The sequence below is a fragment of the Rhinolophus hipposideros genome (genome assembly GCF_964194185.1).
Source record: "Rhinolophus hipposideros genome assembly, chromosome: 9".
Lineage (NCBI taxonomy): Eukaryota > Metazoa > Chordata > Mammalia > Chiroptera > Rhinolophidae > Rhinolophus > Rhinolophus hipposideros.
In genome coordinates, this window is record NC_138055.1 from 23,058,759 (window position 1) to 23,078,006 (window position 19,248).

The 19,248-nt window shown below is 43.5% G+C and overlaps 1 protein-coding gene across 1 annotated transcript in view; it reads right to left on the minus strand.

The window, feature by feature from the left end:
* ANO2 (anoctamin 2) overlaps positions 1-19,248 on the minus strand; it is a 309,723-nt gene that overhangs the window by 35,807 nt on the left and 254,668 nt on the right. Inside the window, exons 17-20 of the mRNA XM_081059630.1 lie at positions 11,176-11,287; positions 8,913-8,970; positions 8,647-8,747; positions 162-307 (exon numbers count right to left, since the gene is read on the minus strand). Coding sequence (XP_080915756.1) covers positions 162-307; positions 8,647-8,747; positions 8,913-8,970; positions 11,176-11,287 — 417 coding nt within the window. The remainder of the gene's footprint in view (positions 1-161; positions 308-8,646; positions 8,748-8,912; positions 8,971-11,175; positions 11,288-19,248) is intronic.

Consider the following 19,248-nt stretch of genomic DNA (forward strand, 5'->3'; position numbering starts at 1 on the left):
ACCAGGACTCTTTCTGCCCCATCTTTCTCAATTTTCATGTGGCACTGGAAGTGACATTGTGTAGCCATGAAACCCAGGAAGGAGCAGAGGCTGCCCCAGTCATTTCCCCAACCTCTTGTCTAAATCTGCCCTCAGCAGAAGGAAAGAACCTGAGATCTTACTCATTTCCATGTACTCTGGAGTCAGACCAGTGTATGGTTCCAAGCTGTAGTCTAGGTCCCACTGCTCCGGATGCTTTGAATGGGCAGAGTCAGTTTCTCCAAGTTCTGTCTCACCTTTCAGCTTCCGAAACAGTTTCTTTAGTTTTCTGGAAAAGAAATGGACCAGTCACCAAAAGCCTCTGGAGGTTAGAATTAGTTCTGCAGACAAAAAGGAGAAACAAACTAAATTTTGACATGAAGTCATCTCTGATCCAAGGACAGATGGGGGACACTAGAGAGACTACTTTTCACTTAAAGACAACCTGAGGAGGTCCTTTATCAGTAATAAAAGGCTCCCCTGCCAAGGATCAGGTTTCTGCAAACCCAAAGAAACTGAATTTTTCTTGCTTTTTGATAGGCAACAAGAAACAGTCCTATTGTCTAACAGGTGAGCTATCCACCCCCTTCATGCAGAAGAGAGAGTGTCCAGAAAATAGTAGAAAGATGCTCTCCTTCAAACTCAAATATTTTCAGGTCTTAATAACATAAACAGCATCATCTTTCCATTAAAGCCAAGCTATACATTGTCTACCACTTCTATGGGTTGAAATCATCCCCTCCCCCACCCCCACAATTCATATATTAAACCTCTAACACCCAATGTGACTATATTTCAGCAAGTAATTAAGATTAAATGAAGTCATAAAGGTAGAGTCCCAATCCAATAGGATTAGTAGCCTTATAAGAAAAGGAAGAGACAGTGATCTCTCTCTCTCTCTCTATCTTCACCATGTGAGGACACAGTGAGGAGGTGGTCATCTGCAAACCAGGAAGAAGGCCCTCACTAGAAACCAAACTCTGCCAGTACTTGAACTTTCTAGCCTCTAGAACTCTGAAAAAAATAAATTTCTGTTGTTTAAGCTACCCAGTCTGTAGTATTTTGCTATGGAAGTCTGAGTAGACTAAGTCAACCACATGCAGGACTTTTTTGGTCTAGAATGATAACAAGACAATAAGGCCCGGCATCTCAGGGTTGTTATGAGGATAAGGTGAAACAATGTTTACACAATTCTTAGCACAATATCTGGACATAGTAAGCATTCAATAGATGATGGCTATTATTATTTTAATATTAAATGCTAAAATATACCTAAGGGTATAGTCTTTTCATACTTCCCATTGATACACAATATATAGAGAATTAAATTAGGTGAAGGAGGCAAATATAAGGAAATGTCCCAGCGGTGAAGGACATGCATCTTCTGATTGGAAGGAGCTACTCAGCATAATGATGAAAAAAATAAAAAAATCCCTCCACCAAAGCACATCACCATGAGATTTCAGAACTCTAAGAATGATGAAAAAGATTCTAAAAGATTCCAGGTCCAGAGAGACAAAGATAGATTCTCTAAAAATAATTTGGAATAAAAAAGATATTAGAATTCTCAACGTCTGCTTTTGACACTAGAAAACTCTAGGGAAATGTATTAACATTGAGGAGGCAAATGATTATAGAATAGGATTCTATACCCAGCCAAAGTATACATCAAGTACAAAGGCAGAATAAAGACATTTTCACACATGCAAGGTTTCAAAGAAGTTATCCTTCTGTGAATCCATTCTCATGAAGTTCCCACAGGATGTATTTTACCAACCAAGGATATAAAGCAAGAAAGAAAACAATATGTAATTCAGCAAACATGGAATCCATCATAAAGAGGAAGCATTGGATCAAACTCAGATTGACAGCTATAGAGGTTTAATGAACAAAGAGTTCTGGCTTGAACAGGAGAATGAAGGGTTCTTAAAGGATAGTCTGCAAGAAAAAACAAATGTGACCAATAGGACAGCAGATGTGTTTAATGAGGTAGAGTGGCTAAGAAAGTGGACATTTAAACAAGTGTTACCAATATTGTGTGATTAAGTATTGTGAAGGGAGAAGTTTAGGTAATTATGAAAACATAAAACAAAAAAACCTAACCTGGTCTAAAGCAGAGGAAGTTTTCCGTGAGGAAGAGATGTATAAACCAATTAAATGATGAAAGATGATAGAAGCAGGGTAAGAGGGAGAGTGGTGTGACAGAGGGAATTATTTGTGCAACAGCCGAAGACAAATGTGAGAATGGTTCATAATGCTTAGAGTTCAAAATGCTTAGAACATAGAGAAAGTGACAAAAGATTTATAAAGATAGTGCAAGTTCATGGCATCGATGGCCTTGTAAGTCATGTTATGCAGTGGTTCAAGAGAGAGATTATGGTGAGATTATGGTAGCAGAGCCTAGGGTGATTGCAGTAGACACAAAGAGAAGTAGACAGATTGAGACATGCTTAAGAGGTAGAGTTAAGAAGCTGGTGGTGAATTGTATGTGGGAAGGGAAGAAGAATGAGGAACGAAGGTCTTTGGGCATCTGTGTGGATGGTGGTACAGCTAAGATAGGGAACACTAGAGAAGAGGTAGTTTGAGGAGATGTTGAGATGAAGGGTCCTCTGAGACAACTAAGTGGCGATATCTAGTAAGCAATTTTGTACATGGGTCTAGAGCTCAGAAAGCAGATTTGGGTTGGAGCTCAAGGTCTGAGAATCATCATGGAGAGAACAACTGAAGCCCTACAATGAGCACAACACATGGATGGAGCAGAGAGGAAAACATACCAACAGTTAAGGGATGGATGGAGGGAAAGGAGCTTTCAAAGGGCAAGGAAGGAGCAGTCATAGGAACAGAAGACCACATGGCAAAGAAGTTGAGGGCAAATGAAGAGCTTCAGGAAGGACTTTGTGGTCAGCAGTGTAATACACTGAGGGCATGTCAAAGTGACGAGGGAAAAACAGCAAAATCCAACAACTAGTTCTTATGAATCTCTCCTTCCCAGAAGTTTCCCTCCAGGAAATCTTGGTGACCATTAAAAAAAAATTAATGAAGAAAGTGCCTCAAGAGTGGGATTTAACAGGAATCCTGCAAGTTGTATAACATACAGATGGGCCGTTTGGAAAACTTCAGATTATGATTCTGACCGTATGATGCACTTGCTCGTTAAAATAACTCCTTTGATGTTACCCCCTTATCCTTTTCATCTGCTATGTTTCTGTCCCTTTTTAATGACAAGTCTAAGAAACTGTCTGGAAGGCTCAGAGTCTTTCCTCTACTTGTGCCCCATGGGCTCACCCCAAGGCCATGGGGAGTGTCTGTCACACCTGGGGCCTCCCGCCGCAGGAATCTGGGCCCCAGGCAGTCCTCCACAGACCCTGGCTCCACAGCGACCTCAAGTCTCATTAAAGAAGGCAGAACCAAGCCCTGTAGGGCCAAAGAAGAGAAACACATCAACCTCTGAGCTATGTATTCCTTTTCTTGACACCTGACAAGGGTCAAATTTGTTCCTTAAACTTTGGATTCATGGCCAGATTCCACTGTATTTGAGGAGAACACAGACCTCCTTTGCCTGTGATGGCTGTAAAGAGAGACTGTTTTATGTCTTGAAATGTAATATTTATCACATTTACCAAAAAAAAGCAGAAAGTTTATAAAATCTTACTGGCTGTGTTCAAGGTTATATTAACAGCTATTTTGGGATGTAATCTTGTACTTTTAGTAAGAAAAGGGATGGGGGGCATTTTGCCAGTGGAAGTGGATCTATCTGTTCTGTCTACCTCAGTCTTTGCCCAGGAGAGAATCTGGAACTTGAAAAAAAAAATAGCATTCATCCTTTCTTACACACACACACACACACACACACACACACACACACACACACACACACAAAACACTGGAACTAAGTTTGAGATAAAATTATAGCAAGCAGTTGGGATTTAGTGTGAGATGTTTAGAGACACTATGCAGTTAGGACCCAAAGTCTATCTTGCACAAACACATATGGGAAAGAGAAAGGTGGGGAGTATGTGAGGGGGGCGGGGATGAGTAAATTCCCCATTAGTGGACTCAGGTAATGAACAGCACGAGATCAGATTCTGCCATGTTGTTTACAATGCCTGATGTTATCTCAGAGGGTGCTACTGATGAGTATTATTTAATGTTTAAAAACACCCAGCTCCTCTCTGGAAAGCGTCTGCCACAACTGTGTCAGTCCCCTGGAGCGTGGGTGGCATGAGTAGGGACAGTATGAGGCCTGACCGTGCAACCTAGTTTTATCTGTTTTCATGTCAGAATGGTTTTTCCTTTTTTGGATGTCCACATTTTCTATTTTCTAGATAGTTGAACATATATCTAAGCTGTATTTTCACATAGCCATGTTGAATGAAAATCTTTCTAGAATAACTTTCCCAAGATCACAAAGTGAGTACATTATAAGGCCTGGACTTAAACCCACCCAATCTCTGCCTTTTAGCGATGAGGTACCCCGACCAAAGACTGAAAAACCACTAGTTTGTATAATTTACACTGCTCCTTCCTCACTGGTAGGTTCAACTGTCATTTCTCTTTGGACTATGAAAGATTCCTGCTTATTTCATGTTTTCCAGCTGTTGTACAGGAGGATATTGTTAGGTGCTTGAACACTGGATTGGATGGGACTCGTCTATGAAGAGTGGGTTCTGAGTAGAGAATGGAAGATCCAATCATCATAATCATAGTGATTTCATGTGACAAAACTCAAAATATAACCCATGGAATTATAAAGAAGTTTGAAGATAAAGCACCCTAGGGTTTAACGGAAGAGCTTTTGCTCTACATTAATGAATTTAATTATATAATTATGTGGCATGTGTCCTTTAGCAGACTAGAAACTGAAACGAAGAAAAATATTTTGAAACAGAAGCGACTTGTACTTGTAATCAGCAGTGACTAATTTCACTGACTAGAGGAGAGGTTCATAGAATGTCAGAGCTGAAATGACAGCCCCTTAGAGATGGTTATAATGCCATCATGTTCATCAAGAGACGAGGACAGTGAGACTTAGAGAAGTGACTTGTCCATAGCTTTATGAGTTGCTATGTAATTGCCATCAATTAGCTGTGGCATATTAAACACACATAAGCATAAACAAAAAAATTTAGCCTTCAAGGCCAACAACCATGTGTTCATATCTGTTATGGAGCTGATGGAGTTGGTGGGTGGGAAACCTGCCAAGACACTGTCCAAACATATGCCTGAGTTCTTGCCTCTCTTATACTCTATAAAACGCTCCTGCATCCAGAGTGAAAGGGTTAAGTGGAGGAGCAGATGTCCAAGAATTAAAAAAAAAGGGCATCTCATGCCCATAAGCTATATACAAATCCATTCAAAGCAGAACAATGATTTATTTACTAGAAGGACAGGTATCTTCCCCAGATGTTGAAGGGGAATGCAGACTTTCCCTTATAGCAGTGGTGGAGGGGTTCGATCTTTAGCTTCAAAGAAGCTAGATGTGGCTTTGGAATATCTTTTTTTTTTTTTTTTGGTCTGTGTATTTTCTGGGTGTTTGTCTATAACAACTGCCGTCTCTCTGAGATGGTAAACTCCTAGAGAATAGCAACCATGTGTTTCACCAGCATTGCTTGATGACTATCACTCAGCAACTCTCAGTCAGAAAGCTGGGAACAGGGGACCGTTTCAGAGGGTTCAGTTTCTCGAGATTGATGATTTCCTGGCTGATGGCTAGAGGCGGACTTAAGCAGGGAGGTGGAACAAGATGCCCAGGCACCAATAGTCTCACCAATCCTCCTGCAAGACAAGCATGTGCCTGAGGGCCACCTGAGGTGGTCCCAGTGTGGAGGCAGAAAACCATCCTAAGCATTCAGCCTAATTAGTGGTGGGTAATAGTGATATCTTTTCTGAGCATGGGGATGGCAAAGTTTTATGAGGAAATGTTGAGAATTCTCATTCCCTGACGTAGAGTTCTCATTAAAAAGGGTTTCCTTTCCAGGTAAATTACATTTTCTCCATTATATCTTTAGCTCTTTAAGTCTGTTCCTGAGGAAGACTAAGAATAGCTTTCTCTGGAGATTTTTCAGACAGTTACAGCTCCCCATGGAAGCAGGTGACTCTGGTGTAGTTTTCCATGGAGAAAGGAGTTGAATCATACAGCCTCCAATGGTTCCATTCAGCCCAAGCAACCTAGGACTCAGCAACCTTTCAATAGATTTAGAGAGATTCTGGGCTCTGGCCCTTGCACTGACATGCCCCAAGCCTTTGATCAGGGAGCTGCCATCTCTACAAGCCTTACTTTCACCATCTGTAGTACCATCTAGGTCAGGAGGTGTTTTTGATAAGCCTGAGTCAGTCTGCTGTTTGTTTAGAAAAGATGTCCACACCCAAGAGAAACTGTTTCTTTAAACAAAATAATGGCAGACCACCTTATTACACATGATGGTAGCAGCCTTCTTTCAAGAGACAGACATTGCCTGGAAGAAACCCCTCTGTTTAGGATGCCTTCCTTGACTGCTCCAAAATCCTTGACCTTTACTTACTCTGAATTCTGATGAAGTTTGCACATGTTATCTATTTTGTCTCCCAAACTTAAACTCTAAGCTCTGAGAAGATGAGCGGGATTTAATTTAATTAATTAGTTAATTACCTACAAATCTTGTGCATCGGTTGAAAGAAAAAAGAAAACAGACAAGCTTTTGTTGTAGATCGACTGTTTGTATTCTCTCCAAAATTCCTATGTTGAAGCCTTTAACTCCAAATGTGATGGTTCTAGGAGGTGGGGCCTTTGGGAAGTAATTGGGTTTAGATGAAGTCCGGAGGATAGAGCCCCCTGATGGGATTAGTGCCCTTCTAAGGAGAGGAAGAGACATCAGAACTCTTGGTCTCTCCACATGTACACAAAGAAGAGATCATGTTGAGCGGACAGCAAAGTGGCTGCCATCGGCAAGCCAGGGACAGAGTTCGCATCAAGAACCAAATGTGCTGGCACCTTGATCCTAGACTTCCCAGCCTCCAAAACTGTGAGAAATGAATATGTGTTGTTCAAGCCACCCAGTCTGTTATTTTGTTATACCATGTTTCCCTGAAAATAAGACCTCGCCGGACAATCAACTCTAATGCATCTTTTGGAGCAAAAGTTAATATAAGACCCAGTCTTACATTATATTATATTATATTATATTATATTATATTATATTATATTATATTATATTATATTATATAAGACCCAGTCTTATATTGTAGTAAAATAAGACCACATCTTATATTAATTTTTGCTCCAAAAGATGCATTAGAGCTGATGGTCCAGTTAGGCCTTATTTTCGGGGAAACACGGTAGCAGCCGAAGCTGATGAAGACAACTAGGTAAGTTTACACTGCACTTTTTGTAGGTGTGGCTCTTTGGTATTCTCATCTTTTAATATCTGAGTCACATGAGCCAAGAAGTAGAGACAGTGATTCCCTGCAAGCCCTCCTGCAGTGTAGACAGTGTTATTCCTGGTTATGTAGTTCAGAGCCTGGCTCTCTGACCCTTAAAGAATATTCTGTTAGCCACTTATTGTTCTTAAATTCCTTTGATTCTTGAACTAGCCAGAGTGGATTCCAATATCCACAACTAAGAACGTTGGTCAATGATATGAACAAATACAGCTGGAAAGAAGCAGATTAAACAAGTTTCTTTATAGCAGGGCTTCTCGAAACCATTAATATAATATAATGTACATAGTCAATCTCCAAGAGAGAGATGGAGTGTGTGGCAGTATCTTCACCTAATCCTCTGGGGACTGCCTGTTCCATCCCAGAACAGTTAATCTTGCACGAATTTTGCAAAGAATTCCAGGTCTGGTACAGATTGCCCATTCTGTCCTCCTGAACAGAATTGGTCCAGCCTATAAGTGCTACCCCAGTTATCGCTGCAATTCCCAGCTCTCTGACACTGGGCTGCCTGAAATTGTTCCCTAAACCAGATTCTTTTTCTAACACCATAAAGCAATAGAAGTGAAACACAGAATGGTTTCCATTTTCTTTGACCTGAAGGTCGATTCTCACTTGCTGCACCCTCTTTGTTTTAGGTCTAGTGGCTGTGAGTCGGTGTTTTTTTCACCACTATGGCAACACAAAACCTAATTGAAAGTCACCCTTCTATGAAATTTGTATAAACCCACTGGGAAGAGAGAGAATCCACATAGAAACCCATTCTGTGTTTCACCAGCTATGGCATCCTTTTTCTCCTAAGATCATATATTCCACAGCTTCTTAGAGATTTTTCTGAATGGTTAAATTATGTTTCAAACTTCATGTACATCGGTCCACCATATTGAAAGTCTCTTTTACTTATTCACTGGGAAAACAGATAGCATTAAAAATATTATGCACCTTGAGGTTAGAGGTACCTGATTCCTAGCTCTGCTACTTGCTGGTTACGTGTACTTAACGCAGGGCTTAATCTTTCTGGGCCTCAAACATCCCGAATCAGACTGGCAAACAAGGCTTCTGGGAGGAGCCCTGCCTTATGGGGGAAGTGGACAGAGGAGTAAATAGCCAAGTTATCTGAGAAGAGGAGATGCCATGCAAATCCTGCTAAAAGTCTGGCCTTACTGAGCTAGGCCCTGGCAGCAAGGAGAGAGATGAGAAGAGTTCATTACATACGGGACTCCAATCTCAAAGATGTTGTTCTGAATCAACTGCTTCCCCAACATGATGATACTGAGCTGAATGCAGAGCTCCATGAGGCAGCCCCCGGGAGCACACTGCAGAGAGGAAAAGACAAAGGAAGGAGCGGTTAGACCAAGGGAGCTCAGAGAAGCAAGGGCATGAATTCAGCCATGCTGCAATCGGGATAATGATGGAGCTGGGGGTGACAGGTGCACCTACAAAGCACTAGCCAGGCAGGAAACACCAGTGGCTCTACTTGCCTCTTCCATGCGGTAACCATCGAACACATAAACATAGCTTCCAGGTCTGCCCACAAACCTGAAATCGAGAAGCGTGGGAAGAGTTAGGGAGAAAGAGAAAGTCAGGGGCACTTGAAGGCATGCTTTCTGAGTGGAATAGCTACTACCCAATGTCCTTGAAAGTACTGGTCAGGGCAGCTCACACCTTTTTATCCAGTAACAATCACCTATAACACCTGGGGTGCCAGGGGAGAGGGGCTAAGGCTGTTGCGGGGCTGGGAAGATCACAGGGTGTGTATGTGTGGGGAGGATACCTTCCGAGCCTAAGCACAATGAAGTTTGGATTATCTCCAAGTGCACTGTCTCTGCAACTTCTTCCCTCAACTAGTGTCCAGAACAGAGTTCTGTTGCAATTCCTCTGTGAGTGCTTCTGATTTCCCCTGAAATTAAGGGCGAGATGGACTCAGTTGTAAGTAGAGATTCCTGGAATCAGAAAAAAAAAATCTAGACTTCTTACTGAAAATATTCAAAGGAATAGAAGAAGCCTGCCTCATTCCTCTTCTGAGTAGTGTCGATTTTATTGACTGGGCACGTGGGGGAGGCAGAGAGATAAAAGCCAATCATAGAACTAGACAGGTAGTCAGAAGAACCCTACTTATTTGAAATGTCATTCCTGTGTCCACCTGTTAAAATCCTACATCTATTTAAGGCTCAGCTTAAATGTTTCCTTCTCTGTGAGGTCTTCTTCTCTCTGTTCATCAAGTGTTCACCAAACACTTTTTTTACACCTCTTATTACAGCACTTATTGCAGATTACAGAGTGTTGTTGCAAGACTATCTCTTTCAATGTACCACAAGTTCATCTAAAAGTCAGGACCCTATTTATTTTTTGCCTAGAATATCATATGTATGTCATTTGTTATTGATAATGAATCTAGATAGAAAACACCAATTGAGTTATCTACTAATTAATATGGATAGTCTCTCTGCTACTACAATTTCATGAGAGTCAAGGGCAGAAGTCCTGGGAAGGGGTTGTGGTTTGGGCCACAAACACATTTATAAAAAAATGATCAAATGTGGATGGTGACAGTTCTCACCATTGATACTGACAGTTCTCACTATCAATGTCTGCTTGATAAGTATTTAGTTGTAGGAAAGCTTTCCTGACATACTTGTTGCCTACTGGGAAATCTCCTTGTAGATAGCCAATTAATCTGACTAGAGAAAATATTTTTCAGAAGTTATTTTTACATTCACACCTAAAGTATAATGGAGAATTTGACTGGCCTTAGTTGCTGGTTTCTAGGGAAAACCTCTAAATCCTTGAAATTTCCCTATAGGAGTGTCTTTTTTATTCTTGGTGGGCCCTTGGGACTATACCTAAGTTTATGCTAATGAGATCACTCAGGACGAATGAGACCATGCCAGAAAGACCAACCATGTGATTAGAGGGTTGGGGCTTTGAGACACATAATAGCAGCCTGACCTCAGTTGTGAAGATTGAGTTCAATCACACGGCCAATGATTTGATCAACTATGCCTGCTTAATGGAACTCCAATAAAAACTCTGGACACTGAAGCTTGGATGACCTTCCTGGTTGGTGGTACACATCAATGTGCCAGGAAGCTGCCATGTCCTGAGGACATGGAAGTTTCTGTTTAGGACCTTCCTAGATCTTGCCCTATGTGCCTCTCCCATTTTCTGGTTTGGATGTGTATCCCTTTACTATAATAAAACTATAATTTTAAATATAGCACATTCCTGAGTTCAATAATCTGTTCTAGTGAATTATTAAACCTGAGGGGTTAGTGGTTGTAGGAATTATTGTCTAAATAATGAATGTTCTGGGAACCCCACATCTTGTGGCTAGTGTCTGAAGTGCAGGCAGTATTGGGGAAGACTGTGACCTTAATCTGGGAAGTCTGCACTAACTCTGGGTAGTTATCCTCAGAATTGCATTGCAAAACCTAAGAGCCACTGGCTAGACATGAAATTCCCTCCTGCCTCATCCTCAAAGTTTGGAGACTCAAATTCTTTTTAAGACTCACCCTTCAGGGCCCAGAGCCAAATCCATGTAGAGTTTTCCCTATTTATCAGAATCTGAAGATGCTAAAACAAAATGATTTAGTGTTAAAGCCACTGCTTCATGAACAGAAAGGTAGAGGTGGACATGGGGGGTGGGGTTGAGGATGTGAACTGCCAATAGGGAAAGGCTAACTTTTCTGAGGACCCATACTTAGTAACCAATTTCCCTTCCAGGTATGACAACAATACACTCACCTCCCCTTGAAAAAGGCCACATAGAAGATGGGTGAGTAGGCATTGACAAACTTTAGCAAGAATGCTTTGAGTATCAGGCGTTCTTCAAAAGTCTGTTCTGTTTTTGGAACCTCTGAAAAAGAAGAGCAAAGCTGGTAAGACTGAAAGACAGATTTCTCAACTCTCCAGAGCTCTGACCCTGTGACATGAGCCATTGTCTCTCAGCTTACTCCTTCAGAGTAGAAACCAAGAGACCAGTTCTCTGGCACTTAGAATTGAATTCATCTGGGAGGTCCCAAATGGTTTGCCAGGCAATATGAGGTCCAGGGTATATTACATCATCACCTTTCTCATTACACTTCCCCCCTCCTACCCATTTAAGCAACGGTTTCATGCTACTCCGCAAAGAGGGGTCTGAGCAAACAGAACTTTCTCCCACCACCTTCATCAAGGAAATTCAGCTTTCCCCTGTATAATTGCCACTTCTATAAGATTTTACCTAAACAAAAGTCCCTGAGAAAAACTTGTTAATCACTGAACTAGAGTCAAGAGGCAGCAAAGACTCATCTCAAACATGGCATGGTTCCTCTTTCTCTCTCCATTTTTGGCAGAAAAGCCGTCACCTGTATGTTCTCTGGGTAGGCTGAGTCATCTGGCATTCACTCACTCAGATGATGAAGGATTATCAAATACGTGAAACAAACACAGCCTGAGCCCTAATGTCTCAAACATGGGGCTCCCAGTGTGTTCTATCAGGTCCAAACAGAGGAGTCAGTTCTCCAAAGGACCTTGAGAAACAGTGAATAGAAATCTCATTGGTGCCTCGAGAAGACTCGAATCCCTGGGACGCTCCAGTGGGCAGCTGTGCAGAGTATTTAATGGGGTCTCCACAGACCATGACAAATAGCTTGGCAAAGAAAACAGGTTACAGAGTCATACTACAGGGCCCAAAGCAAAGCACTAAGCCTGCATCATGTGCACTCATAAGTACAGCCTGAAAGTATGCTGAGCACAGGGCCGAAGTGCCAGGCCATGCTGGCCAAGGAGTTCTGGGGCCAGATGAGACAGTATGTGGACATGCCTGGCACGTCTGCCCACCTGACTCACACGTAGCTTTGGTAGGGATCATTAGAAAAGTGGACACAAGACCCTGTTCTAGCCCCTAGAATGCCCTTCCCTGATCCATGCCCTCAGGTACAAATCCTTCACATCCTTTAACATCCAAATCAAATGTTACACATAATCTCCTTCCCAAAGCCTTCCCAGATGCCTTCAGCTGGTAGTAAGCTTTCTCTGTGTTCTTCTATAGTATTTTGTATTTCTGTATTATGCTGTATTTAAAATTATAGGAATGCGCTGTATTGAAAATTATAGTTTTATTCTAGCAAAGGGATACAAATCCAAACCAGCAAATGGGAGAGGCACATAGGGCAAACTCTAGGAGGGTCCATGCCTTTGAAAGTCACAGTGATACTAGATTTCATTGATTGTCTGTCTCTTAATTTGGGTTACCCTCGAAAGTCAAGGATTTAGGAGTAAGTAGTTTATTTGGGAAGTGCTCCCAGGAAGCTTGGTGAAAGAGAGGGGTAGTGAGTCAGAAAAGGGAGGGAACACAATGTGGATGGATTCACAAAAAGGTTAATGCCACAGGCAACTGGGACTCAATCCCAGTGGGGACCTACTAAGACACTGTGAAGCACACCTCAGAATCATTACACTGAGGGGTGAGCAAGCAGGAGTCCGTCACCGGTTGAAGGTCACTGCTGAGTTTGACTCTATGGCACTTCAGCTTGCCCTGTGGGCTGGGCTGAGCATGGCCCACAAACAGAGAATGCCGCAGACAGCTGCAGTGACCTCTGGGGCAGCCAAGGAGATGTGTGTGCTGCACAAGAATGCCTGCTCCAAGCTACTCTACAGTACGGGCATTGTACATGGGTGCATGCATTTGCTATTTCATTTCATTCCTACTATGGGAGGGAGCTATTACATCCCACTTTTTTGGATGAAGGGAACTAAAGCCCAGAAAGGGTAGAGCCTTGCTCAAGATCACACGGCCAGTAAGTGACAGAATTAAGATTTGAAAAAAAAAAGATTTGAACCCACATCTGCCTACCATAGTTTGAAATCAGGATCTTTGATTAATTAATGTTTGCATCACATATTCTCTTTCACCTCTCCATCCTCCACCCCAAAGCCTAACATCATGTACTTAGCAAATATTTGTCACTGTGCAGTTCACATTTATTGAGCACCAGCTGTGTACCAGCACCTTGCCAGGATGAATAATGACTTCACTACTTTTTTAAGGAGCTGCATTTAGCAAAGTCGCTATGAAAGCCTTTTGCAAACTGCCAAGTATCCTCCAGATTTACTCTATAACCAAAAAGGTATCAGCGTCCCTCTAATCATGAAAGCGGGGAATCCTAGGGAGAACAATGCTGCATTTCCACAATATGTGTCCCCACACTACACAGTGAGCCCCTCACTCATTGACAACCCTAGAGCCTTGCTTATTAAGAGATGATACCTAACAGTGTCAGCAATGGTTCCAGCATGAGCAGAGTATTGCTAAGGAGACGACCACAGGCAGACCTGAGCCCCTGATGACCCACGGCCATGGAGAGGACTAACGAATAGAAAAGCTTAGAGACCCAACAGCGCTACACCATAAGTGTGATTTGCCTTGATTTCTTCCTAAGGCTGAAAGGGCATGTGGAAATGAGTTACTCACTTGTCCTATTCCCCGTAAGCCCTGAGAAACATGGTGTCAGTCCTGCCACCCCAGCGACATTGAAAACTGGTTCACTCTCCCAGTTCCCTTTCACCCTGAGGCCCACTTCAGTTCACTTATGTGGGTGAACAGTCCTAGAGCCCACAGAGCACCCTGTCACCCTGTCTGTGGCTAAGCTGTGTGTTGAGGGGAGAGATTATTTACTTGTTTCGTTTTGCTTACAGAGATGGCTGTAGGTGCAGATTTTAGCATCAGACATATTTGAGTTCAAATGCAGAATGTAATTAGAGGATTGAAGTTATATAAAAGAGAAAATGACACCTGCCTCACAGGGTTGCCCTGAAGACATGTTGACAATGCTTATAAAACACTCAGCATAACGCTTGGCATGCAGTGGACCTCAATAAATGATAGCTTCTACTGTCATCATCATCACCGTCACCCAGGTCCAGCAGCCCTGTTTTTAATAGTACAGTTGGGCCATTCATGGTCAAACGTTAGTGTACATGTCTAGCCCCTTGAGGTTCTGGGTATCATTTCCATGTTGACTTCTGACCACTTTCTACCAGTCAATGGTGAGAGTGGCTGGCAGATGACCCTGCTGGCACACAGCTGGGAAAGCTGAATCAACACACTCTGTCCCCACCTTTGCAGAACCACCTCCCAAGCTTCCGGAGGTCCCCCAGGCAAGTTTGGAAATAGCATTGCCTGCCAGGGAATCTGAAGACATTGTCATAATTCTATAGGAGAGGAAGTTGGACAAGCCTACCGTGATAGCCCTCAGCTGGTAGAGAGCTTTTTGGCTCTCTCCTTCCTGCCGAGCCTGGATGGACACACATACAGCCCTGTGAGCTCTAAGTCCTGGCCCACCCACCACTGCCTTGCCCACTTAGCATTTGGGTAAGGATTCGTCTTCACCACTGACAGTTAACACTGCCGCTTCTGTTTGTTCTTTAGTTTATGTATGTTATCAAAGCCCCTCAGATCTTTAACCTCTCAGGCCTTTGCTGTTCCTGCTACAAGTCTTCCCCGACAAAGCAGTCTGTACTTCCCTGTTAATTGATACTTGTCAGGTCCTCCCTGGACTCAAGACCCACGTCCACATCTTCAACCTGATTCTTATTCTCCCTGACTAAAGGAAACAATGCTGAGGCCCAGGTGGAAATGCCTGCCATCAATTTCTAAGGTCACTTTTAGTTTTAAAGTCTCATAACGCTGAACCCCCATGTGGCTGTTAACCCTATCACTTTCCCCAGCCTGTCCTGCCCCACCCCCGCCATGGACAGTTTAGATGGCTTTTTTTACACTGAGCACGGTCAGTGTAATACAGCTGTCGCCAGATGTACTTTATCTACTATGCACATTTATTGAATGAATGAATGACAGGGGAGAAAAAACATTATTTGGAACAGTGGAAAATTTTTGTCATTTATTAAAAAATTCCCTGTCACATTCCAAGGAGGGCAAATCCTTCGGAGGGACCTTCGTCTGCTGAGCAGGATAATGCATATGAAGCTACAAGAGCAGGGCAGCCAAAAGAGAGTCACATTTCCCTGCACGAAATACCGGATGGGAGTGTCGGAGTTAGAGGCAGGACCCAGAAAACCCTAGAGCCAGATGATGGGAGAGGGAAAGGCAGAGAGGGGCTGTCACCAAAGGAGGAATATGACAGGCTGGAGGCGGGGTGCAGTTGTGGAGGTGCCCAGTGGAAATTTTCATTAGCTTCTGCTTTGTGATTTATAGTATGACCCCCTTATCTGCCTTCCCGTAGAATCTTCAGTAAAGATTCATTAAAACCTGCTTTCCTTGCAAGTACTTGAGGAATTCTGGATTTGTTCTTGGGGGAGGGAATGTGCCCAGGGACTGAGTCCTACTTCAAGGTGGGCACTGGGGCATGAACAGAGACTGCCCAAGGCACCTGTTGCATCTGGGTTACAAAGAAGAGATTGGGAAGAGAGAGGAAGAGGATAGAGACAGAGAGAAAGGAGGAGGAGGAGGAGGAGGAGGAGGAGGAGGAGGAGGAGGAGGAGGAGAAAGAGGGGAATAGGCAGGAGGAGGAGGGAAAGAGATGGAGGTGGGGGAGGAGGGGAGGAAGGACAGAAGGAAGGAGGGAAGGAAGGAAGGAAGGAAGGAAGGAAGGACAGAAGGAAGGAGGGAAGGAAGGAAGGAAGGAAGGAAGGAAGGAAGGAAGGAAGGAAGGAAGAGAGGGAAGAAGGGAGGGAAGAAGGGAGGGAGAGAAGAATGAGGGAAGGAGGGAGAGAGGGAGAGGAGAAAGAGGGAGAAGGAGGAAGGAGGAAGGACAGAGGCAGGGAGGAGGAAGGAGGGAGGGAAGGAGGGAGGGTGGATAAACTTTTCAATAGGAATTTGGGCCTCTGTCCAATGTGCCTAAGGTGACAAATTCAATAATAACTGCATCTCCAATCTTGTCTCTCACTTTTAAATATTTTGTGGATAAAAATATTAAAACCGAAATGGGGAGGGGGGGAAGGCAAAAAAAAAAAAAGAAAATATATATATATATATATATATATATATATATATATATATATATATATATATATATATATATATTAAAACCAATGTCACCCAAAATAAGTAATCAGGTCTGAGAAGTTGAAAATTTGGGAAACTTATAAACGTGACTAGAAGGGGATTAAGGATGAGGTATGGAGAGGCACATGTCTTTGATTTTCTTTTATAATCTCCTTTGAACTCTTTGTACTTAAATCTCCTAGTCCCTACAGGAATTTCCTCCAAGGTCTCTGGAAAGAGAATCTGGTTCTTTCAGAGCTCTTTGCTCCAACTGGAAATGAATGGCTCTTTTCCTCCACACTGATAAATCATGGGCCTAGTTATTATTTATTAGTTTTAGTTTTACAAACAGCTTTTGCCTGTGCTGTTAGGGCCATGAGCCACCATAAATAATGGGCATTTCCAATAAACAATCCAAATCTACTTGATAGGCCACTAAATCAGCTGGGTGCCCACACCTTAGAGCCCTGTGGACATGTGGTGTGCTTTGCTGAGCCTTCTGGGAAAGAAGGTCCTCAGGGAACACCTCACAGGGAGGGAGAGAATGGAGGCAGGGTAGGGAGGGAGTATCAAAGCCGTGGAGCTCCAGTTGGATTTTTGGATCTTTTAGCAGCCAACACAAGGAGCCTCACCTGCCTATGACAGAGATTATATGAACAAGTTTTCGCAGAGTCCACTTGGGGTGGGATGATGTCTTCAGGACATGTAGGACAAACTGCACTCAGGCCACTGAGCAGGATCACCTCACAAGACACAAATCTCTGAAGAAGTCTGAATCTGAGCCCCATGAGAAAATGGCCCAGCCTTGTGTTTCATAAGATTCCCAATAGAATGCCTTTAGATTTCAATTGCTACAGGAATGTAAAGGAAAAGAGTCAACTTGGAGAGAGTGTGAGTAGGTAGAAGGAAACCTCTCTCCATCCTTCATATGCTCCTGAAATCCCACGGCCCCCAGAAAGCCACCCCAAGTTGATTAGAAGCCATCTGAGGGTTTTGTGTGCTCCCCACCTGTAGAAACAATTCCCAACACAAAGCAGACTCTACCTAGGACCAGGAAGGACAATCAGATAGAATTCCTGTCCAGAGCCATTATCCACCACCTTTCTTTCAAGTGTTAAACCTCTGGAGCATGGAGTCAAGAAAAAATATGACTACCAATGACCCAGCTGTAGACTGCTTTAGAAAATAATTAGTATGAAAGCCCAAGTTAGTCCCTGGAGGCCAGCTAAGAACTCAAAGTCTCAAGAGCTCCACCCTAATCATATGGAAGCAGAATGGCCAGCAAGGGGGTGCCAGCTGCAGAATCTGAATTTTTGGAAAAGCAGCTTCTCCTAACTTGTGTCCCTAGCAACGCAGCCAGCAGATATGTAAAGATGGTGACGAGACAAAATGAGTTGATGTTCAAGTCGTACCAGCTCTGGCAGTGCTCTGGGCAGAAGAATGGAGGGCCTGAACCTGTGTGGCTGAGTCAGAAAGCGAAGGCACTGGCTCCTCTCCCCGCCTCTCGCCCAGGGCACATCAAGCTTTTGCAAACAGCAATGTTTTCTGACAGCCCAACCATCTGGCTTTCCCTCCATTTGTGGGGGTGTGTGTGTGGAGGGGGGAGGATGTCTCAGGCTCCTGTGTGATGTTGTTGCTTTGTTTGTTCCATGGGGAGGGAATCACCCTAGGAGAAGCCAGCCAGCTGGGTAATTAGGCAGCTAGTTCATTGCCTAAGGGAGCTAAGAGGCTCCAGAACTAAAGATTAAGGATGGGTGTTCCTGAGATATTCCTGTAGCCCTAGAGAGTTTCTCAGCTCAAGGGATCTCTCCTTAGAGTCAAGAAGATGGCTCTTGCTCCCAAAGGTATATGAGATCTACTGTGCTATATAGCAGCTTAGCTCAAGGTGACAGCACCCCAGGGACATCTCATTTTAAGGAAAAAGGAAACTAAACAGAAAGGGAGCACTGGGGGGAGAGGAAGGGGAGAGAGAGAGAGAGAGAGAGAGAGAGAGAGAGAGAGAGAGAGAGAGAGAGAATGAGGATGAATGTTCTGTTATGGGCCCATCATGAGAACGCCATAGCCAGTGCCCACTATGTGCCAGGCACTGCATAGACACCTGACATGGATTCCACATTCTATTGTTACAACTGCCTTATGAGAATTTTTTCCCATGGCAATGATAGGAGCAGGGAGAAAACAGGTAGCTGTGCCCAGTTCATGACTACAGACACTCTCATGACACCAATGGGTCACCTTGCAAACGCACACACTGGTCTGGAAACCAAGCCCTCGGTGAATAGGAAGAGAGTAATTCCATCCTCAGTCCATTCCCTCATGTCTTCCCAGGGTAGGACAGTCCAGAGGAATGTTTTTACCTTTTCTATCATTATCTTCTTTTTGTTTAACAAATATTTACCAAGTGACTATTACGTGCCAGGCATTGGACAGTGGAAATGCAGTGGTGGGCCAACCAATAAGCTTCCTGCCCTGTGGAGCTTAGAGTCTAGAAGAGGGAAGAAGACAAATAAGACCATTTCGGAGAGCAATGAGTAGTAAGTGAATGTGCAGGGAGATGAGAAGGAGAAGGAAAAGGTGACAGGAAGACTGTCTCAGTCAGAGTGGACGTGAAAGGCCTCTGAGGAGGTGACCTCTTGGCTGAGTCCTGGAGGATAAGGAGGGGCCAGCATGGATGAGTTCGGGAGGGTTCCAGCAGGTGGCAGCAGCGAGGGTATGGGCCTGGGGACAGGAGGGACCTCAGGATGTGCAAGGAAAAAACAGGTCTAAGTGACTAGAGCATTCTGAGCGAGGAGAAAGTATTAGGCAGTGGAACTGGAAGGGAAGGCAGGGGC